The sequence below is a fragment of the Pholis gunnellus genome, assembly GCF_910591455.1.
Source record: "Pholis gunnellus genome assembly, chromosome: 22".
Classification (NCBI taxonomy): Eukaryota; Metazoa; Chordata; class Actinopteri; order Perciformes; family Pholidae; genus Pholis; species Pholis gunnellus.
This window is the reverse complement of record NC_136549.1, coordinates 11,228,734-11,253,111: the sequence shown is the minus strand read 5'-3', so window position 1 is coordinate 11,253,111 and position 24,378 is coordinate 11,228,734. Positions and strand designations below refer to the sequence as shown.

At 43.0% G+C, this 24,378-nt stretch overlaps 1 protein-coding gene across 1 annotated transcript in view; it reads left to right on the top strand.

The window, feature by feature from the left end:
* plxna4 (plexin A4) overlaps positions 1-24,378 on the top strand; it is a gene marked incomplete at its 5' end in the record, with an annotated part of 189,046 nt that overhangs the window by 135,824 nt on the left and 28,844 nt on the right. The window contains 13 exons of the mRNA XM_079183979.1: positions 4,380-4,580; positions 5,365-5,461; positions 7,151-7,341; positions 11,086-11,237; positions 12,490-12,613; positions 13,684-13,820; positions 14,391-14,558; positions 14,884-14,977; positions 16,756-16,995; positions 17,158-17,304; positions 18,021-18,255; positions 18,725-18,867; positions 21,434-21,702. Of these exons, the coding sequence (XP_079040105.1) occupies positions 4,380-4,580; positions 5,365-5,461; positions 7,151-7,341; positions 11,086-11,237; positions 12,490-12,613; positions 13,684-13,820; positions 14,391-14,558; positions 14,884-14,977; positions 16,756-16,995; positions 17,158-17,304; positions 18,021-18,255; positions 18,725-18,867; positions 21,434-21,702 (2,198 nt within the window). The remainder of the gene's footprint in view (positions 1-4,379; positions 4,581-5,364; positions 5,462-7,150; positions 7,342-11,085; positions 11,238-12,489; positions 12,614-13,683; positions 13,821-14,390; positions 14,559-14,883; positions 14,978-16,755; positions 16,996-17,157; positions 17,305-18,020; positions 18,256-18,724; positions 18,868-21,433; positions 21,703-24,378) is intronic.

Sequence of the window (24,378 nt, the reverse complement as noted above, 5' to 3'; positions counted from 1 at the left end):
TTTATTAAAGAGGCAGTAATGGCTCTTAGTTGCCAATATTGGACTGGAATGGTAGGGAGAGGCGCTTGTGTTCAATTCATAGACAAATCAATGTCATACACAAGCACTGACTGCTGAGGAGTCCGATGAGTCTTTGCAGAGTGAAGACAAAATGTCCAAACTGAGAATAAAAATATGACACAAAGAGGAAAATTATTTTTTATCTTTGAATAAAGTGGTTAGAATAAAGGTAATCTGGCCTATAAAGACTGCGTTGCCCGGTCGTACTTAATCGTGGCAATTTCACATTGATTACTATTAATAAAAACCCCAAGTTGTAATAAATTGCAATGTTCCTTTTAAGAGCAAGGACAGAGATGCAGGCAGAGAAGAAGGAGAGGTATTTGGGGGGGGGGGGAAACGTTAAGGAGAGAACTGAACAGCAGGATAGAAACAAGCTGAGGATCAGCCGGGCAGGAGGGAAAATGAACAGAGCGGGAGAGTGTCTTTGCCCGAGGCTCTGTAGGAGATGATAAAACAGAGGCCAGTGAAGAGGAGCTCTTGGTAACCACAAGGTGTGTGTGTGTGTATACGTGTAGTGTATGAAAACTGAAGATCCTCTTCATCTTCACACCTTACACTGCTATAATTATGGGCCTCTCTCTTTCGCTCTTACCCTCCCTCCTCCCTTGCTTCAAACTATGCCAAGGGCTTTTACGTTCACTGTTCCCACTTCGCGGCCTACTCTCTGTCACTCTCCCTATCTCCACCTTTTCACACCTCCCACCAGCCTCTAATTATCAGATCTAAGTAGGTCCCCAAGAAGACAAGAAGGCAGGAAAGAAAAAGAGGGAGAGAGAGAGAATCGGTGAGAAGGAGTCGATGGAGAAACGAGGAGGGTCAGTGAGCGAGATGGGCCGAACAACACGGGCTGGGTTTAGAGAGCGATAAATGAAGGAGGGATGAAGCGAGAGCGTGACAAGAGAGATGATCTCAGAGAAAACAATGAGTCAGTAATGGAGAGAGGAAGAATGAAGGGTAATTACACTGTATAGATTTAAAAAAACAGGAGAGGCGCCAACTTGGTTTTCAGAAGTCAGCGCTTATTATGTGGTTATGATAAGTAATGCTATCCTCGTGCTTCAGTGCAAGTCCTTGATTACATGACTGTTGGGCTGTCACTGACACACATCAACACATGTATAAACTAGTCTGCTGCACAGCTGTGCTTTGTGGTCTCTATCACCTCCCACTGACAGAACTGTTATATGTTAAAAATTATATTAAAGAGTTGTTTCACCCAAATTACAAAAAACGTCTCTCACTTACCTCTACAGGTGACTACCAATGCAGATAGTTTTGGTTCAATTCATCGAGGTTATATTAAGATTATTTTCCTTCTCCTATTGGTCGGAGACGAGCAGTCAACACTCGACAGTATGTTGCCTGATGGGAGTTGTACATTTTGAATTCAGCTACAATATGTGCATATTTATGGGTCTGTGTAATATGTGGTTTGTGTGCATGTATCTATGATTTGCATTGGCTCCCGTGTTATTTATTGCAATTGAGTCGACGGGGGGCTGAGAGGGTGGGGAGCGGAGATAAATGCACTGACATTAGATCAACTTAAATGTTGAAATTAATCTTAACCGGCGACAGCGAGCGTCACTGCCAAACACCACCAGCATCAGTAGCCAACTAGGATATACATGTGTGTTTGTTCAAACCGCTGAAAGCCCACTTGGCCTCAGGGACTACTGGCAACAATCACAGTGTGCTATATTGTTGTCTGAGTGTGTATGTACACATACAAACAGAAAAATCTGAGCTAAGTAGGAGAGAAAAAACACACACCGTACCAACAGCGTGCACACTTGCTTGTTTGTGGATTCCCTGCCACATTTGGAATTTTTCATTGTTATTGAGGCAATTAAGGCATCTGTTTTTTTTGCTTTTATATTTTTACCGTTTCTTCTGTCACAAAACTTAAAAAGGCTGAGAATTAAGATTTTACTGACTGCTTTTACTCTACAAGCCTGCTTCACAATTACAAAGCAAATGACTTTAGTTAATGGGCTTGAATAAACCTGTTTGTGTATGTGTGAAAGAGTGTGTGCATGTGTCACCATATACGACTGCTGCACATGTATGAGTAGTAACACTCTGTGAGTGGAAGGTGTGTTTACGAATTGTTAAAATAGTATATGTGTGTGTATGTAGTCAGCAGCTGTTGGAAGTTTGCTTTTTGAAGTTTTCCATCTTCATGACATGTTGTCATAAAGGCAAATGATGCAGGAGATGCTGTCTGACTGTGGCCGTTCATCTTTTACTGTAATGGGATTCCAAGGCTCTAGTTTATTATTTGTATCTGTTTGCGTGTGTGCGTGCGCGCATGTGTGTGTCAGTGTCACACGCTCGCATGTCAGTGTGAGTAAACCTTGAATCTGCCTGCATGTTTAAAAACACTTGATGCTCTCTTTTTCTCTCTCTCTCTGTGTGTGTGCGCGTGTGTGTGTGTGTGTGTGTGCACAATCCTATCACCATATGCCACTATCAGTGTAGATCTGTGTCTTCAAGATTCAGCTTAAGTCATACTCCAGTGCTTCTTATGCCTTCATTTCCACAAACCAGATCAAATTTATTGTCCCTATTGTTCATGTGTATTAACTGGAAGAGATGTGATTAAAAATGGATTGCATCTCTCTTTGCTCTCCCACTCATTTTCATACTCCAAATACAACCCCTCGTTCTTCGGAAAATTTGATTTGGAAGAGCAAACACACACGCGCCACCTCTTCCTTCCACCGCTGAACTCACTCGCCCTGTTTGTCATTTATCTATAATGACTTTGTGAATAGTGTCACAGAGCGTCCCCCTCTCTCTCACCACTCAGCCATCCAGTCAGTCATTCAGCCTAACCCAATCAAGTGGCTTTTAATGAACTTCAAACAAGTGTTATCACCCAGTTCAACGTGCGCTATGCTTCACTCCCCCCCAGCTCCATCCATGCGGGGGCTCACCTTATCTGCTCTCTTTCTTTTCACCCTCTTTCCCTCTGCCTCTTTGACATGCTAGCGCTCCTCCTGTCGCATATGCTTAATATTTGTTTTGCCTCTTTCAGTCACTCCGTACTTTTGTTGTTCCTCTCTGTCATTTTGCCTATTTTGCTCGCTCTCTCTCTCTCTCTCTCTCTCTCTCTCTCTCTCTCTCTCTCTCTCTCTCTCTCTCTCTCTCGCTCTCTCTCTCTCTCTCTCTCTCTTCTCCCCCCCTCTCCCCACCGCCCCTCAGCGTTAACATGAAACAGTTCCTATCTTTACCCTCCTTTACCTCCCTCCTCACCTTTCACTTCTGCTTGTCAGTCACTTCACTGTTCTTGCCACTGCTGTTCACTTGTTCCCTCTCTCCTCCACTGATCGTCTTTCCTTTGCTCTTCTCTGTCCATCTCTTCCCCTCCCCTGTTTTCCTCCTCTTTCCTCGCCTCGTCCTCTTTCATGCAAGTCATAGGTGCTCTATATATAACCAGCTACTCGCACCTGAATTGATTGGCTCTTAATTTTAGACCTCCAATTGCTAAGAGACTCATCTCCTCCTCCTCTCTGTCATTCATTCTTTCCAAATTACTGCACGGGCAGAAATCAACCTGATTTTGATCCGCTAGTGACATTTTTTTCTTATTAATGAACAAAAACATGAACACCGCAACCAAACATAAATACAAATTGAGAGCTCATCTCAACTCTGCACAAGTGTCTGTTTTCAACGTGTCCCTAATGCTCCCGTGCTGTGGATAATGACGCCGGAGTACCCGTTGAGCTCAGCTGGCCCTCAACTCACAGTGAATGTGATCAGGTCCGAGGGCGGTCTAACCCAGAGACTCAGCCCAACAGGAACCAGCACAAAATAAAACAAGCAGAGAGCAGTGCATGCTGAAGAGGCTATTTCATTCGATTAAACGAATGCTGCTGAAGTGCTGCATGGTCTGCTACATGATGAGAGTGTTGATTGCTCTGCGACTATACAGTACACTTTATGTCAGTTATGTTGAAGGAATATTCCTGGTGCAATTAGCAGTGCAAAAAAAAAAAAAAGGTTTTAGTTTAGCATTCCATTTTCGTTTTGAATTATCTGTTTGGTCCTTTACATATGAAATATGGCACACGAAAGGCTAGATTTACATTTGTGACTGGTACTCTTGCTAACATTTATCTCTCTTCCATTCAAATCCATTAAAGAGAGTTTTGTACTTCACTGTGTGCCTCAGGTGACTAATATCACTCAGATGCAAAAATTTCATTGCAGGATCTCCTCGCGTAATCTAATTGCAATTATCCATTAAACCTGATAAAGAGACCCATAGTAACACGCTATCCCTCCCTTTCTCTTTGTCTCTCTTACAGGGGTGTCCCCAGTTGCTGCCTGCAGAGAGGATCCTGGTGCCGGTCAACGTGGTGAAGCCCATCACGCTGCGGGCGAAGAACCTCCCCCAGCCCCAGTCTGGACAGAGGGGTTATGAGTGTCTGCTGACCATCCAGGGAAACGAGCACAGAGTTCCTGCCCTGCGTTTCAACAGCTCCTCAGTGCAGTGCCAAAACACATCGGTGAGAATGAGTGTGTGCATGTGTGTGTGTGTGTATTTTACTTGCAGCTTCTCTGGGATATCGTTACGCACACCAACACAATCTCTATAAAAACGCCCCATTTCTATAAAGTTTCCCCGTAAAAGTGACCATAATATCTTTTCAATCTCTAGCACACACATACAGTCACACACGCACACACACACGTTTTCCCTCTTTCAGCTAGACTGACTTTGTCTCTCCTGTACAGCGTTCCCTGCGATCATGCTCCATTCACTGACTGAATAATGCATTGACAGCAATGAAAGGCTAGCATGGAAAGGGCTTTATACTGGTTTTGATGCTAATCGTCTGTTGATACAATAACATCTCATGTTCCTGTCGATCTTCATCACTGTGTGTGTGGAGAGATGTCTGCGGGATTTGTGTGTTTAATCACAGTACAAACCAAATATTGTACTTTGATTGAGCAGTTCAGGAAGGAAACTGTAATTTAGTGGGAAATTATGATTCTAGCACCAACCCTCCACGCTGCAGAGTGTTACAGAATCAAATGAAAAATAATCCCGTCTTTGAAAGCTCTCTGGTGTGTATATTGTGTTTGGGAATTCAGTGTGTCTGCAGCCACCTGTTGATGATGCATTTTACATTCAAAGGAGTATTGTTACACCAGAGCCTTTTGGACTTGGAGATGACAGACAGTTTAAAGTAGCTCAACAGCTTCTCTCTCTCTCTCTCTCTCTCTCTCTCTCATATTCTCTTCCCCGTCTCTTTATCTTTCCCGCTCTGGTTTCCATGGTGATAGTATTTCTATGATGGGATGGAGATGAGCAGTCTACCCGTGGAGCTGACCGTCATCTGGAACGGAGATTTCAGCATTGACAACCCCGCCCACAACAAAGGTGAGCATGCACAGAGGCACGAGTATGCACACGCTCAAGCGCACGCACAGACACACACACACACACACACACACTCACATTCACACACACACTCTAACACACACACTTGTGAATCCATATCAGTTTTTTCACAGTGCTTTCGCACACATTCAGTTGACATAGTCTCTTATAAACTCTCATTTTAACACACACACACACACATAGACACAAACACACAGCAAAGCTGCTGCCTTCTCATTGTTGCCCTTGGAGCTGGTCTCCATGGCAACAGGCGGGCGGTGTGCTGAGGTGCAGCATCCATCCCCTGATGTTGCCATGTAGAGTGGTTAACTTTAACACTTTCCTTCTGTACGTCCGTCTCCCCTCCCGTCTCTCTCCATCGGTCCGTACGTCTGTGCTGCACTTCACTGTCAGACTGTATGTCCCAACTCTCTAAATTACCTTTTTCTTGCCTTCTCACAAACATTATTTCATTTTAGCTGTTTCTGTTATTTGCTCTGTCAAAACCGCTCTGGGGAGTTGGGCAATATTTTCCATCCATCATTTTTCTCGTCTCGGTAATTGAATGTGCTTTACTGTGGCATACATTTCAGAAGAGCCGTAATGGAAAAAAACATGTAGATACAGCTGAACAAAGAATGGAAATAAATAACCAATAATAATGAATATAAGTAAGCAAAGGCTAGATTTAGATAAAATAGGTAACGTAGGATATATATATTGCTGCCTGTAATGTCTTTCTGTCCAGCTCTCCATGTACTCACAGTGTGTGGAATGACAGCTCACTGCTGAATTTGTAAGCTTTCAGCATTCTGCTGCTTAGCTTGATTCAGTTTGGCCACTGGCGATCCACCACACTGAGTGATCCATGCTGGGGCAGGAAAACAGCAGCATGCTGGGGGTTGTAGTTCTCTTGACAGCAAAACAACTCATTCTAACCCAAGGCAGTAGAGTCAGGCATTAGAAAACATATTGTTAAAATATGGATGAAATGCCAACTTGACACTGTGCTGCAAGGCAAAGTTTGTCCGGTATTTGTGTTTTATGATTGTGTGTATGTGTCTCAGTCAAATACGTTGTACCAAACATGTCCGTGAGCATAAGTGTAAAATTAAAAGAAGCAGCAAAAGTTAGAGGGAGGGAGATGCTAGAACTAAAGAGTCCTCCTTTACCACCCTCCCACCTTTGGAGAAAGCTGCTCCTAGGTCAACATTTGATGGACAGGTCACACATTCATCTAATGGCAATTAAAAAGAAAATGGCTGGCCCGTTGCCATGGAGATAATATGTTAAATGTGTGGTGAATGAGCAGAGGCGAGAAGCAGCAGTGTCGGGAACTCGGAGACAGAGAGAGGGAGTGTATAATGATGATGATAGATGGAGAAATAATGAGACAAAGATATCAGCGAAATGTCGCTCTCAAAATGTTCACTTTGTTGTTTGCATATTCAAATAGCAGCAGACAGACGTTGAGAGATTTGGGTAAACAGCCCACATTTTAGTTAATGTGTATTTTGAACTGTTGAGGTGCCCATCATTTTAGAGGCTTTTGCGCTCAATAAATTTGCATGCATTTGCTGTTCTGTAATCATTTTCACAAAGGTTGTTCACATGAGGTATCCACTCTTCCCCCCCCCCCCTGTTATCTTTCCATCTTTCTCTCTGTCTCATTCCTCCCTCTTTTTTTAGTCCATCTGTACAAGTGCGACGCCCAGCGTGGAAGCTGCGGTTTGTGTCTGAAGGCAGACCCACTGTTTGGATGCGTTTGGTGCAAAGGAGAGAACCGCTGCACACTCAAACAGCACTGCCCCCACCCCGAGAACCAGTGGCTGGAGCACAACGGCATCAACAGCAAGTGCACCCACCCGAGGATCACACAGGTGGGACACACACTGATTGCATTACTGTCCACATATGTCCATAATTAACCATAAGCATCTACACAAGCCAAGCATGTGCCAATATTAATGCCTTTTAACTTACAGACCACACACAAACACACACAGAAATACTGTGTGCATACTTACATTCATTGTAGTAAGAGCCAAGGTTAGATGTGTCCTAAAGAAGAAGGTCCCTCCGCATCACTTCCTGCTGCTCCGGAGAAGGACAAGCCTCCCAGTTAACTAACCAGCCATCCGTCCCTGAGCTCTCTTTAAAGCGAGCTGCGACACAACTTTATGGTCCCACTGACGCGTGTGAATAACTAACACCATAACAACTAACGGCAATCACCATTTTCTTTTGTTCAAGTCAAATGACCGAGGAAAACAGTACAGTGTCCGTTCTTCTCGTATTCTATTTCTATGATTTCAACAATATATACAACAATATAATATATACACCTTTTTGAAATGCAGTTCAACAGTTTGAATGATAATGATAGACCAGAATCACAATAAGGAAATCATTAGATTAGCTTTTTTCTTAAAACTCTGAATGGAAGTTGTTATTTTTGACTTGAGTCTTACTTTCAATGTGAACATACAACACTAGGAATGTCCACGTAAGATCTTTGAAAGAGATGGATCATCCTCATTCTTGCTAGTTATCAATCAACTCTGCACAGATGCTCACGCACACCCCCCCCCCCCACGTAACCCAGTCTGCTCCTGATAACCACAGACACCGTGTGAGGCAAATGGACTTGACCTGTGAAAGACACATAAGAGGGGCAATAGCAGAAAGGGGTGAAGGGTCAGCGAGATGAAAGATAAGAGGATGCAAAGGAAAGATGGATGGAAAGATGGCCAGATGAAGGCAGAGGAGGATGGATCGGGTTAACATGAAAGAGAAGTGGTGACGGATGGGTAGACTGAGACAGAATAGAGTCATGTGAATCATGCTGAAAGGGTGGAATAATACCCCTACAGCCTCCCCATATCCCCATGATGGATATAAAGGTCCTCTCTGCGTCATTTTCCTCAGGACGAGCGTAAAGAGCAGATGGTGACTGACTAGATATGAAGGGATGAAGCAAAGCGTGGATAAAAAAGACAGAGAGGGGAATGCCTTTCGGTGTCCTGGGGAGTGATGGGTGTGGACAAAGAGAGGGGCGAGGGATACAGGTTTGGAAGGTTAATCCTTTCTCAGCTGTCCGCTCTCCTCTCTCTACATCATCCTACATAGACCGGCATACAGATAAGTGGCCGACCTTGGTGAAGATTTACTGAGAGCAGCACCGTAAACCACCATCGTTTCTCGTAATCTTGAATCGCCACGGATAATGTTAACCTGATGGGTTTCAGCAGAATTCTCTCTTTTTTTTTCTCTAAATAAAGACGGATAGTCAGACGCTGAAAAAAATTAGTCTGAAATCTTTGGACACCTCTTAAGACAAGTCCAAAACAGCGGACTTTACTACCTTCAAACCAAAACATTGTGATCGTTTTTATCTCGGCAAAATCAAATCATCTCTTGGACGAAGGTGACCAGAAGATGGTAATACATATGTTGGGCTTATTAAAGGAGTCTGGATTAGTAAAGAGCACCTCCCCTCCACTGCTTGCCTTCACCTCGAGCACTGGATTCATTTCTAGAGATAGGCCCTGTATTTCTCCTTGCATCCATCCCCGAGGCTGCAGCCGGGACATATTGCAGCCTTCTCACGTCCCCCATAAAAACTGTCAGTGGGTGAGGAGCGAGGACTGTTCCAAGACGACCAGGGCTCTAATGCATTCTAATACGCTTCATTATAATGACAACTCCCATCAACAATATGAGAGGGAGAGACTCGGATAGAAAGATGGAAAGAGAAAGGGAGAGAGCAAGAGAAGTGATTAAGTGCTTGCCTCTGCCCAACCGTCAATTATCTTGTCAAAGTCACAAATCTAATCAACGCCTCATTGCGTCTCTCCCGCTCTTTCATTCTCTTGCTTCTTCTTCCTTCTCCTTTTACTATTTCTCTTTCACTCTTTGTCCCTCTCCATCCTCCATATTTGCTAATAAATGGAGAGCCACGATGCATTGTTAGCAATCTTTTTAATTGCACGTATTGTAGCCCTGTTCCCTGCTGGCTCTTTTTTTTTTTTCATTAAGATATCAGCAGGGAGCCTTATTAATCAGAGACTCTGAAGCATACTAAAGCGATATCTCCCACATGGCAGCCACAGGACTTGTGTTGTGCATGACCTGGCTTGAGCTGGCCTCTGTCATTCGATTGGCTAGTTTCTTTCAAGCCCGGCTAGTGGAGTTTGTATCAGTTCACTTCTTTGAGAAATAAACAAATTAAAATAGTTTGATGCTCATGTGGTTGTAACATAAAGATTATCACGCCCCACAACAAGCAAGCGCTTCCAGCCGTAAGATAAAGCCACACACACACACACACTCACTCAGCACTCTACCTGTGAACGCCGCAGGGGGTCACGCTGCCAACCGTAAACCAAGCAGAGAAAACAATCTCGGCCCCAGTGAAAATCCTTGGATCACTCTTTTTCGGGGGGGGGGGGGGGGGGGTGTGACACAGCACCATTAAAACTGAGGCCCCTTTCTGCAGCATGCAGGACTTCTATTTGACAGAGACAGATAGAAGCAGACTATTCTCTGTCCGTCTCTAACATCCATCCATCTGGGCCGGCCTGATACACACTCACTGGCCAAAAAAGTAATTGTGTGAGTAAAAGCGTTGATGGATGTTAGAACCGCCTACTCAACAATGAGAGATGTTGCTGATAGATCAAAGGACACCGTGATTGCTGCAAAGATGTCACCCAATGTCACGTTTTAAGTTAATCTTATGTAAGATATTGGAGTTTGTAGGAGTTAATTAAAACATTATTCCCCTAAAAAATGATTTGATAACATTATAATTGAAAGCATTGCTGTCGTTCTTCACCGGTTTCTCCCTTTACACCTGAGCAGCCTATGTTGCTTTCGCGGAGAGCCTTCAGTGGTTTCACAGGAACCGAAACACTAAGAAGTAGGAACACTGCATATTTACTGGCAAACCACTAATATTCTTTATCTCACACCATTTGGGAAGTTAGCATTTTGACTCGATAATTATTAAAAGGGTTCACGCTAGTTAACACGTTCATTAACATTAACATTTCTTCTTCGTCGCTATTAGAAGAAGCTCTTTACGACATGAATATACTGTGCACTGCCATGGAGCTCCTAATTGTTTGACACACTCATTTCAGATAAGTTGCAAATAAAGTTGGAATTTAAAATAATTAATGGAGATATCAGATAGAGACAGATTATGTTAATACCTTTAAATAGCGTTTTTATGTTTGCTATGTCATTTTGAGTCTAGGAAGTGTATGACACAACGCATTATTGGTGTCATTTGCCTTGTCTAAAAGCAATTACGTCACTTTTCTTTGAAATGTTCTGGTTAATTTTGCCGACATCAAATGCATTTTAGCTTTTCATTATAGAAAAGAAACTCTTTAGATAGATTTTACATACATCAAGAGACAAAGAGAGGGAAACAAATGAAGTGGTCATTTATATTATACCTTTACTTTTATTACATTTACTCATGGGGGGTTTTTAATTAAATTGCACTTTATTTTGTCAGCAGAATGCCTCGTTCAACAAACCAACGCTTGTTGTTCAGGAAAACAAACAAAACTAAAAATCTCCAAAATCATTAATCCAGATTTGACTTTCAACAGATCACACCTCTGAGGGGTCCCAGGGAGGGCGGCACACTCGTGACTATTCGTGGTGAGAACCTGGGACTGGAGTTCAGAGAGATTCAGGATAACGTGAAGGTGGCCGAGGTGGATTGCACCCCCATACGTGAAGGCTACATACCTGCTGAACAGTAAGTCACATTTTATATTGATGACTGAATATAGAACATTGACAGCACAATGTAATAAACAGCAAATCCTCAAATGTGCATTATATATTATATTACACATTTGAGGCAGCAGCCAGATGAAAACAGCAATTAATAGCAAATATACTGAGCTTTGTTTTACAGCAATTCCCTATTTTTTCAACTAAAATGTACATAATCTCTATGAATAAAAACATTTCCAGCTGCACTGGAACCACGGTGAGAAATCAAACTATGTTTTGGAACCGCAACAAAGCTAAATCCTGAATTCAGTCTAGTATCTGTGTTCTCCCTTCACTTGCCCTATTCCCATTGAAAGCACTTTGACCACAGCTGAGCACTTCATGCCCTACAGGGAAAGAGACACTTGAGTCACACACAGATACTGCAACACTATGTTACCTGTGTTACCCACACGACGGAGACATAATCAGTCAGCCTGACCGACCGATCAGTCAGAGTACACACCTCAGGGTGTTTGTGGGCTTGTGTGTGTGTGAGTAAAAGACAGAGAGACAAAGACTATGACATGCCAGGTAAACTAATGTCCAAATTAGCTCAATCCCTAGACCACAAGAAATTAGAGTTTGATGTAATTTTAAGTCACAGTGGCACACAATGGATTACAAGCCACTTATGTTAACGTGTATCTACTGCTGTGGGCAACAGAGAACAACCCGTAATTCATATTAGCACATACACACACATAAGCACACGCGTTCCCATAATCATTTAAAAAAAGTTCAGGAGGTTACTTTTTGGTTGACTTTTGAGTTTAATCCAGAGCTTTGGTTCCTTACAGGGGCCGTCCGTCAAATTATTTTAAACTAGTTTAAAGTTGGCTTATCACCAGAGCCAGGGCTTCTTCTGCTCAGAAAGTAAGTTGCGTGCCAGCACTTTCGAAGCAAATGCTGACCCAGCAGAAGCGGTAGCTGTATTTGAGGTCATATGTAAAACGATAGACTTTTTTCCTTTTTCTCCCACAAGTTGGCACTGTGCGGAAGGCGAAGTCGCAGCCAAATAATGCATTGTTTTATTTTGGTTTTAACAGGTTTAGGTCCATTCTTTTTTACATAATCTGCTCAGCATTTGCTGACACGGTGAACTGCCGCAGCGTTTTTCTCTCGGCTTTTTTTTGTGCGTGGCATATACATTTGAGTGTGTCTGCACATGCATTTCCATACGTTGTGTTTTTTCTTACGTATTCCACAATTGTGCTGCTGTGTGTTGACAGGATTGTGTGCGAGATGGGTAAAGCAGAGAAGAGCCAGTATACTGGGAATGTGCAGGTCTGTGTCGGGGTTGGAGAGTGCAGACCAGAATTCATGGCAAAGTCCTCCAAGTACTACTACTTTGTGGTGAGTCTACGCTTTCAATATTTGATCATTTGAGACATTGAGACATAACCGGCAGTCAGTCACTAATGAGTGCAGAATGAGAAAGAAACAGTTATGGTTATAAATACATTAATTCCATGAAAACGTCAAAAAAAACAAACATGCATAACACACTTCCTGTGTTCTTTCAAAAACCCCACTTTGCACGCAATTTATCAGCATTTCTCGCACGCGTTGGAAATAACTTTGCAGTTGTTGCCATTATGTACTCATTTTATGGAGTTTTAGCAGTTTTACTGCCAACCATTAATGGGCGCTGGCTTGAGTTTTATTTCTCAACGGGGCCCTCTGCACAGGATTATATGATGTTAGGTCTAGATGTCACACCACGCAGCAGGGCTGGAGATGAGATTATAAGAAGGCCAAATGAACTGGAAGAGGATTTACTCTATGCCCAGCTTCCAGTGGAATACTTCAGTTGCTGCTACGTCAAAGCTTTCCACCACAGTATAGTGTGTGTAAGTGGGATTAATGAGTGCAGGTATATACTAACACTCAAAGGCATATTTGGCTGAGAGAATGCTCAGTAGATTCTTCTCTGCAGCCTGCAGCTCATTAAAACAAACAGGTTGACTAATCATGAAATTCACCCATTTGTGTCTCATCCTCTAATTTTAGAAATGCTTTGCTTATTAGTGAGTTAGAAAGGCTGTTTATTTTTAAGGAGTTATGACTGGGCTAATAATAAAGACTTTGCATTGTTTATTGTTTCATTCAATTTTACAGGACTTTTTATTTTGACATGAGTTAAACATTTAGTTTTTATTCCCAGAATGTTTATCGGTTTTATTTACATAGATGAAAACAAATTAAGAATGCAAACGCAACCTTTCACATCGAAAAACCTTTACAGACTCCCTCATATGTTCTGCCTCTCTTATTTATCACCTGCTCACTGAGGATTCCTATCATTTTGCCCAATACATTAAATACTGCACTCCACTCGAATTTCACTGTCGCGCATGATTTATTCACCTTGATTTCACCCTCTGTTTGACTTGTGACCTTACAACCCCTGCCCCCTTCTCCAGATCCCGAGGATTATCAACCTCAAGCCCTGTCGAGGGCCAGTCTCTGGGGGAACCATTGTCAACATCACCGGCAGCCACCTTGACGCTGGGAGCAACGTGTCAATCATGTTTAAAGACCAGCCGTGCACTTATCTGAGGTTAGTGGGGAGCAAGCCAGAGCTGATACTGCCAATCACACTTAAACAGTCAATTAAAAGCTCAGTCAAAGCCCATGTTAGTCCAACTGCAGGGGAGTAAACCCCTCTGACAGTTCTCATCTTTGCGAGATAATTTTTTCCCCAACATAAATTGACACAATAATTAAATGTCCTTTTGAGGAAAAAATGGTGGTGATCAAGGAATGCTGTGTAGTTTCTTTAATCAATCAGTTATTTAGCGATGGTGGATCTTTTGCTTCGTAGATTTTTTTTTCAATGGGATTTGAGAAAAGACAAATTGTGATCCACCACCTAACGCTGATCAATGCACAATTCCACGCTCCGTCAATAAACTATCTATCCACGTCCACTTAAGCAACCATTCAACCATCTTTAATTTAAAATTGATATTGGGTTTTTGAATGATTTAGTAGTCTGCACCGGCAGTGATAAACAGCCAGAGAGATGACTCCTGAGTTTCTACACGGTGTAAGATATTTTGGGATAAAATTCTATTGGTAGTCTATGACTGACTAATAACCAGTTTTCATCATCCTGTCATCACTTCAGGAGGGGTGGCCAGTGGCTCACTTGCCGCACCCATGCTTCCCTGAATGGCTATGGGAACGTGTCGGTGTCCGTGAGCATAGACAAGGCTCATCTCCAGAAAGACCTGCGGTTTGAGTATGTGGAAGATCCCACCATCACCAAGATAGAGCCTGAGTGGAGCATCTACAGGTACGGTACAAGGGCATGTTTCACTAACTTACTGTTGCTCACTGCTAATTTATAGTGATGGACGCTGTGGATCCTGTAGATGGAGATATCCCAGCAAAGCAGGCGCTTCTGATAAATACAGACACAAATGAACAGCAGCAAATTATCCAGTTAAAAGAAAAATATAACCATCTACAACTGTATGATAAAAGAAATCTACAACATCATCATTTTTGCAACCGCAAGCTAATGTTTCAGCATCAATATCTCTCCCAGTGAGCAATATATATCACTGTCAAAACAATCTGAGCTATCCTTTAAACCTTGTTTTGTATCTCTCCCTCAGCGGACATACCCCAGTGACAGTGACAGGAACAAACCTGGACATCATTCAGACCCCACTCATCAGAGCCAAATACAACAACCATGAGACACTCAATGTAAGTGATTGCGAACACAAACAACGTGGATGATTGAAGAAGAGGCCCTGTGCTTCATCTCGGTGAAAAAATCAATCCAAGGTCATATACCTGAAGGAGTATGAAATAACTTTACCACCACCAGTGTTTCTAAGTCCCTAACCTCCCTTGTCAGCTCGGCGTCTCATAGGAAGAGGGCCGTAGTAAGATTCAGAGTCATTTTCTAAATGCTTCAGTGCCACTTTGAGGTAAGGGGGTCAAGGAAAACACTTGAGAGGACATAGTGAAAAGCAACAGGTTGCCATTGAATTAATAGAGTGATGTAATTCCTCTCCACGCCCTTGTAACAATAGGGAAGTTTTGACATCGAACTAAAAACCACAGAGATCGGCCCTTATCAAATTCTTCTATTCACCCTTTTACCCAGGGGAGGATAGATAAAGCCATACACGGGTCTCTTGTGATCTGATTGAAAGAAGAGGGAGTAACAAAAGGCGGTAATGCTATCTTCATGGTCCGTTTGAGCATGAGCTTGCACCACGTTTAACATCTGTTCTCACATATGTCTGCACTGGGCATTGTGTCTCAAGCCACCGTGCAGGCGGCTTGCACTTTGAACAAACATGGATTAGATGTGCCGAAATGTGTTGCTCACTCTCACTTTCTTACATAGCTCAGTTTTGCACTGAATGTGAGGAAAACCTTGCTGCAGCAGTGCAGGATGCATGTTAAAGATGTCCCGAAGACCTTCCAGGATTGGTCAAGTTTGATGTTCAAGGAGCCAATTAGAGTTGACAGGCAGTAGTTTGAGTGGCCGCATGGCAGAGGTTACTGTGGAAATGCCTGTGAATGAGATGGAAATGTCTGTGAATGAGACCTGTGCTGGTGGTTGATTTGTCAATGCCCTGACTGACAAAGAGGAATGGAGATGTTAAAGGGATGTTGAAGGGCATGACAATGACGGATCGGACAGTCTGTTATTGTGTACCAAGGAATAAAAGAGGAAGAATTCAAATCACATCGCATGTCAAATGAAAGACCAGGGCAAAGACGAAGCACAGCAATGCAAGAGATAAGACACTGAAACACGTAAGATGCACTATAATTGAGCAGTAAAGTGGTTTAGAGAGAGACGAGTTACAGAATATGAATGTGTCAAAGAGAGACGAAAAGATCACAGAGAAGAATAACTGGACAGGGTGTAAAGAAGTGATGAGAGCGTGGAGGTGTCTTTCTGGAGGGTAATGAATGGAGGGTAACCTAGTTATCACTCCTCAATCTTCACACATCAAAGCCAGATCGTGGTGAGACTGCGCTCGCTCTCTAACTGCTCCTCATTTGGTGGCTTTCTTTGAGAAAAATACTCCCAACAGGTTCTTCTTTGTGCTTTTTGAAATGGAGGCGCTTCCAGTTTGCATCGAGTCTGCAGTTGCCTTCGTGAAATGTAAACCGGTGAAGTAAAATATTCCCACTAACTGCCGATTTAGATGTCTTGCCATATAAATAAGTAGGTGCACCTTCAAGTGCTAGTTTGCCAGAGCTTTAGTTGCAAAGAGGCATGAGTGGGGTAATAGGGATCTTCATTTAATTTGATTGTGAGATGGACTGATGCATAATCGCTCACCGTATCCTAAGTAAGATAGAAAGCACCACAACACCTCCCAAATTCCACACAGTAAATGACAAAAAGGAGTATACTTTTCTGCATGTTAAGTTTTCCCTGCACCCACAAAGCACTTATTTCTTTTTGCAGAAGATATGTTCATCCGTAAATACAACTTCTCTCTGTCCTATGCCAGTTGTGCCAGGTGCTGAGCCCTACATCCATGCTGTGCCAGGCCCCGGAGCTGCCCATCAGTCTGGCCAGGCAGCAAGAGGTGCCCGAGAGGCCACATGAGTTTGGCTTCAAACTGGACGATGTGCAGGCTCTGATGGCACTCAACAACACCAACTTCATCTATTACCCCAATCCTGAGTTTGAACCACTCAGTGTGTCTGGAGTGCTGGAGCTTAAACCTGGATCCCCTATTATACTCAAGGTACGGGGATAGGTATTACGCACAATTACTCACAATCAGTATTTATTGATTGTGAGTTTATGACTTTTAGTTACCTATAAGTTGTTTTTATGTTATTTAACTAACTCCCTTGCCCCTCCCTTTAACAACCCATTTAATCATGCATGGATTTCTTTCCCGCAGGGGCGAAACTTCCTTCCACCGACCAATAATGGAAATGGAAAGCTGAACTACACAGTTTTTATTGGCGAGAAGCCCTGCATGTTAACAGTGTCAGAGACCCAGCTGCTCTGCGAGTCACCCAACCTGACGGGACGACACAAGGTCCTGGTGAGTGATACGGCACATGCTCACAAAGACAAGAGAGAGAGAGAGAGAGAGAGAGAGAGACACAGATACACATGACAGATAGGGAGGCTATGGTGGAGAAGGCAGACAGACCTACAAATTGATAGACAGTTTGACAGACAGACGGACATTCTTCGTGTTGCTTTCTATCCATCTTCTTGTCCACTTCGAGACAGACTACAGCTCTAATCAAATCAGCTGTGTGGTTCCTGTTACTGCCCACAAGCAGACAAAAGACAAACAAATAAGCCGTCAATAAGAAGGATTAGGGCCTCGGCAAACTCAATAACGATTCCATTTGGTGGTTTTAAGAGGAACCACTTTGAACAAAGCGCTTCCTGATGTTACCACCTGAAGCCAGCGTCATATAGAGAGATGGACACATTACGATAGCACAGTTAGTAGATGCACAAATAAACAAAAGTGTGTACACTTTTAAAAATCAAATCAATATGGTTGTCTGTCTGGGCTTTGATATTGAATTTGAAGACAGATAAAGGCTTTATAGACCTAAAAGGGATTCACAGAGGCCATATTATGTCATAGTTCATAAATATTTGTGTTTTTTTGCCTTGAAGAACACAATACTTCATATTTAAGTGGAGCTCTCCTCTGATTACAGCTCCAGCAAACTGAACTATGTATAGGACATGCTTGCATTGATTATAATCTGCCCTTTTATCCTTCTCCATCACAAGGCACGTGTGGGTGGTATCGAGTTTTCCCCAGGTGTGGTCCACATCATGTCCGACAGCCCGCTCAGCAGCTCTGCAATCATTGGCATTGCTGCAGCCGGAGGCCTGCTCATCCTCGTCATCGTGGTGGTGCTCATCGCCTACAAGCGCAAGTCCCGTGAGAGTGACCTGACGTTGAAGAGGCTGCAGATGCAGATGGACAACCTGGAGTCACGTGTGGCTCTGGAGTGCAAAGAGGGTAAGAGGGTGGACGCTGATGTGTAGTAGGTTATACGGAGGAGAGATTCTCCCTCAATAGAGCCAACGAACTGTGCTACCCTGGGAATGTTTTTGATTATTTCTGTATTCTGTTTAAACAAGCGCAATCGTTCACAACAAAATGCAAATCTCACAATCTTTTTCTTGTGACGAACACTTACAACTAGAATACTAAAAGTTAATTTCGGAAATCCACATATTGTGGGAAGCTCATCAGGTTTGACAGAAATAAAAGTGGCATTTGTTTTTGATATTGTTGGTTATAAGTAGATTATATGCTAAACAGTATTTATGTATTTCCAGCGTCCAGTGTTGCAACTTTAGCTATCATTTTATTATCATTTTCTGATATGTTGACTGTAATCTGATAGCATAGCTGCCATGCTATCATTAGCTAGTTGTTTTGCCATAGAAAATGAATTGGTTTGTGTCTCTGGTTTATCCATTAGCCTTTGCAGAGCTCCAGACAGACATCCATGAGCTAACCAGTGATCTGGATGGAGCGGGGATCCCCTTCTTGGACTACAGGACCTACACCATGAGGGTCCTCTTCCCAGGAATCGAGGAACATCCTGTCCTCCGAGATCTGGAGGTATAGTAGACCGTTTCCCTGCCAGTCCAACTGTACTACATATGGAGCCCCCTTTAGCCAGTGTCGGTTTTAATAAAGGAACACCTTGCGAGTGCATAATAACCTAATAACAATATTTATATTCTGCATTTTTTGTTGTAAAAAAAAATGGAATGGTGACACAGGGAAAATGCCTTGTACATACAGTAGGGCATACAAATCAAGGTTTCTCACTAACATGCTTGAGGGCATCTACAGTGTCTACTCAATTTGAACTCGATACATATTCTATTAGTTGTGTTGATCAGCAGTTCTTAGGAATAGCTGAAAGAGGCGAGCTAGGTATTTGAAGTTATTTCAATTTGAATAGTGCAAAAGAGTGTGTGTGTACCTGTTCTTCCGTCTCTATCAAATAACAATCTCAATGCAATTAGCTTTATTTGAAAAGAGAGCAAAATGAACAAGCAAATGAACAATCTGACGGGTCACAGTAGGTGAAATTGACGCCGATGTTATTTGTGTTGCTGTCGGGTAAACAAAAGCGTTTTGACGGCCGACAACAACACTTTTTCAAAAACAAAACAAGGCAGCCCTCAAATCAGGAGCGCGCTCTCATTAATAACTCAACCGATATGAGACGCTGCTGCGTTATCTCTCTGCACCTCAAATACAAATTAAAAATCAATCAGTGGGAGAAAAGCAAAAGAGAAAAAAATCAAGTCATTTATCCCCAGTGGTGACATTGATAGACAGCCATAATTGAGCAGGTCGTCTTGTTCCATTAAGAGAATGATGGACCCCCATTTCACTGCCCTCCGGGTTGGCCACTCTATCCCTGATGAGAATTTCCCAGTAATAAGCAATACTAATTATGTTTTAATTGGTAGAAATGTCGAACTGTACGAAGAGTATAATGTGGAAAAGGAGACGAATGAAAAAAGTAGCGAGCTTGTCTTCGGCAGTTGACGGCTGCTTAATTGTTATTGATGTGTCGGATAATTTAAAGTCACATTTTTGACTGTGGGTTGTAGACATGTTAGAAATAGCACAGGTAATGGGAACTCTGTCGAAGCTTACCGGAATAATGGGATTTGCTTAATACTGAAATATTTAAAAAAAAACACACCAATTAAAATGAGAAAATACAATCTAGTCTTGCATGTGTCTGCTCAATAAAGCCTTATTTATTCGTTTCTTGTAACTGGTAATGTTATTCTTAGCAGTCAAAAATCACGTCTTTACTTTACAGCTGAATCTCATTTTGCTTGCGGCTTTTGTATGTTTGTTTTTTTTCCTGCCATTATATTTCCCACTTCCCTCTTGATTCTTACGGAAATGATTCAGTTCCAGCAGCGGTTGCCGTTTTGCTGCTCCACCTGTGAGCCTGGCAAACTCAAATATGTCAGTGACCTATGGAGATTGAAGAGAGTGTGTAGGTCGGCATATGTTTTTGAGCTCTCCATAGTCTCAAGGGACATGTAAAACATGTTTGTGTGACGGTACTGTGCAGTATATTTGTCGGGTCAGTTCATTTGTGTAGCAAGAAAAGAAGGCAGAAAACATGCACACACACATTTCAGAGTTTTCACAGATTTCCACATGTGCCCGTATCACACACGCTCATATATGTCTATGCAGGAAAAAAAGATACATGCCTCGAAACACACGCGCGCGCGCGCGCGCACACAAACATTGCACACATCTTGTCAGGCGGTAAGAAATTAGACTTGCAACCTTAACAATAGCTCCCAGAAGATTACAAAGGGTTCCTCCAGGAAAGGTAAAAGCAAGAACATATGCAGGTAAGACAGCTGCATGTGGTACAAAGAGATGCTGTCTTTCCACAAGTGCTCTTGACAGATACAAAAATATATATATTCTCAATAGGTGCTATTTAAGAAAAGAAATTGAGAAAGGAAGCATGTGCGGCAAGTGACTAGTATAAATTGTGCAGGGACATTCTGGGCTCAGATGAGGGGAATTCACATCACTGCGCTCCCTTTTCTACTTGCATTAGTGTGGAACACGGCACCGTCGATGTAATAAACATCCCCTCAAGAGGCTTCGTGTTTCCCTGCCTTTATTCTCAACCTTCAAACTAAACGTTACGAAAGCTGGACGAAGTTAAATTCCTCATCTCGCTAGATTCTTTTTTCTTTCCATCATTGTGTCTCTCTCCTCTCTCCACCGTTACTCACGAAGATGGATCTATGAATTCATAACTGCACTTTTAAGTAAGGAAACTATAACGGAATTAGTTTTTACTTTTATTTGTTACTACACTGATTTTCATGCGTGTCAATACAGCACGTGTATAAACCTGATCTAAATATATTGATTATGATTTAATGTTATTTAAAAATGTGTTTAAACTGGGTTTAATGTTTCCTCCATAACATGTTTTTGATCAGGGCGACGGGGAGCAACCAGTTCATTTTCAATGTGACATTACATTGAAAGTGAACTGGTGACTAATTGCGTCTATATGACATGTCCTTGAATGTGCCACAAAGAATCTGCTCTTTTTTCCCCCTCGTTATTTTTAATGCGTTTCAGTCAAATGAATGTTTCTCCCGTTTCCTCACAGGTGCCAGGCTACCGACAGGAGCAAGTGGAGAAGGGGCTGAAGCTCTTCGGCCAGCTCATTAACAACAAGGTCTTCCTGCTGTGTTTTATTCGCACTCTCGAGGGCCAGCGTGGTTTCTCCATGAGGGACCGTGGCAACGTGGCCTCACTTATCATGACCGTGCTGCAGAGCAAGTTGGAGTACGCCACCGACGTCCTGAAGCACCTGCTGTCTGACCTCATAGACCGCAACCTTGAGAGCAAGAACCACCCCAAGCTGCTGCTCCGCAGGTGAGAGAACCAGACCAGGCACAAAAGTGAAGTACGAACAAGAGCCCAAAGTTACACAGCTGGTAGTGACCATTGTTTTTCTGCATATTGCAGATAAAGAAGGCACAACCCCAATTGCCCTTCTTCTGTTTCCCACTGATAAAACCGCCCAATGCTACATATTCAAACACTGAAGAACTGTCACGCACATTCAACTTCTCCAAACGTAGGGTCGTATTACGCTTATTTAGAGATAGAGATAAAGGTTTGCGATGGTTCATGTCTTACTATCGAGGACGGGATACGCCGCTCTTATCTGTGGCTCTGTCCGTATATGTGACACGTTTGGATTAACTCCCGTGACCTTGAATTGCCGGCTCTGTCTCGGATAGAGCAGAGTGCAATGCCTTGCACATCATTAGCAAAATAATTATGATTAATTAGCAGTAAATCCAATTTCAAATGGCTCAAGAGAAAAAAGAAAAAAAACTAATTTATGAAAAAAGGGAGAACTGTGAAAGCTCGCACTCAGGCACAGTCACAACCCTCCCTCGGATTTTCAGTCAAAAGCTTTAATGGCTTGCACTTGAACACGGCACTGTATGTGATTATGCTTCCTGCCCATGGTGTTTGGTAAATGTGTTGATTACGGTTACTTGAGTAAACCAGCTGCCTTACAGCTGGTATGTGTGCGACATGTGCACGCGTGTTTATAAGTAGTGTGTGTGTGTATATACATGGTATTGTGCTAGATGTTGTTTTGCTTTGGGGTCGTCGCACAACTCTTGACACCCCCCCCCAGATGATTTGACAGGCAAGTCACAAATTAATTTGTCCTTCTCTCGTTTCAATTAAAATTCAGATTTTCCCCTCTGGTAAAAAAAAAAAACTCATCTCTGCCAGTAAACACACACGCAAATACGACAAGCATATCTTATGCGAAGAGGGACTGAAATTAATGCGGTCCCCGTACCGTCCACAAGACAGTACGCATATTCATCTAATGACAGCCTGTTTAGACGCTACCCGGTGATGCAGAGAGAGATTAATGCTGTCTGGGCAGCAGGCATGATTAATTGCAGCCAGAGCTCACCGACAACGGTGAAGCCACTAAACAATGGAGTAACTGCTGATCCTGGCAGTAGATACAACACAAGAGGATGGCGTGTACAGCAGGGACGGGGAGAGAAGGTAGTCAAGGACAATAGAGACACTTAAAGCTGTGTCACCGAGTAAGGAAAGCGGACTACTGAGGCATGAAGGCGAGTGGTGTGATCAGCTCTTTGATCACTTAGTATACATGCCAGCAGCGGCTTGTATGTACTATACCCACAAATCATTGATTTATGTTGTGTCAGAAATTCTATTTTATTTTTTAATTTGAGACGAAATTCTCAAAAATGGAAGCTCGAAATGCTGCAAAGACGAACCAACAACTGTTCTCTAAGCGCAAGCCAAATACAACACGCCGACTTGGATCACACTTTCTCTTCCCATGCCCCCTCCTCGTCCCCCCCCCCCTCCCTGGTCATCAAGGCAAAAGGGAGACGGAAAGCCTGGGGGAAATGCCATCGCATTCAGCCAGCACTGGAGGGAGAGAGCACATGTTCACAACAAATGCCCGCTCCCTTTGATTGCCCATTTGTTTTACACACGAATTCTGATGATCACTGATCAGACCGTCTTCAGCTCATCCTTGCTCCTTGGGTGCGCTTGTTAGTCCTTCAACATGCCGGCATACATTTCAGATTGTGATGAGGCAGTGTGAGCAAGCTACGCCACCCTATAGTGTGGGCTGACTGGCGTGTCCTTGGATAGCAGCTGAAAATAGCCCAGATACACAGGCATAGGGCTGTGAAGATGAGGCATAATCTTGTCTGGAAAGATAGCACCCCTACCTCTCCTCTTCCCTCTCTTTAATTTGATCTGTCTCCTCTTTCTTTCTTTCTTTCTTTCTCATTTTAAATGTTATTCTCCCCCCACTCTCCGCCACTCTCTCCTCTATTTGTCTTCAGTTCCAAAGCTTGTGCCGCTTGTGCCACACCGTCGCTGTCTTTATCTCTCTCTTCCTCACTTATACTCGCTCTCTCAATCTATACTTCCAGCTCTTGCTCCCCTCCTCTTACCCCTCCCCTGTTTTCTTGATTGCTAAATCAATGCTTAAAGTGCGTGAGCAGTGTGTCTCTGGCACAGCTTCTGAGCATGGCTACCCACCGCCTCCTCTTCCAAGAAATCTGTGTGTGTGTGTGTTTGTGTGTGTGTGTGTCTTATCCCTCTCCCTCCACACACAAACACACATCCTTCCATCTGTCCCATCTCAACCTGTGCTGAAGTACAAGCACCAGGCAAGCTAACTAACGAGAGCCTTCCACAACCATCTGTCGCATTCCTTGCTGCATTCTCCTTCTGTAACTCCTCTCTTCCCTTCATTCCTCTACCTCTCACTCGCCTTCCCCCACCACCCTCCTTCTGCCCGTCATGCAGAGTTAAACAGTGTTTCCATAGCCTTAAGTTTAGTTTGGCTGCAGTTGACGTGTCGAAATAGCAGTTTTTGGTGTTGGTCAAAAGATGAAAGCCCAATATGTTCTTGCGTTAATTACAACCCCTCATTGGTTCCGACACGGACACACAATAATCATCACACAGGGTTAAGGAGACCGTTGTTTATCTATAATGATATCTCCGTTAAAGGAAATG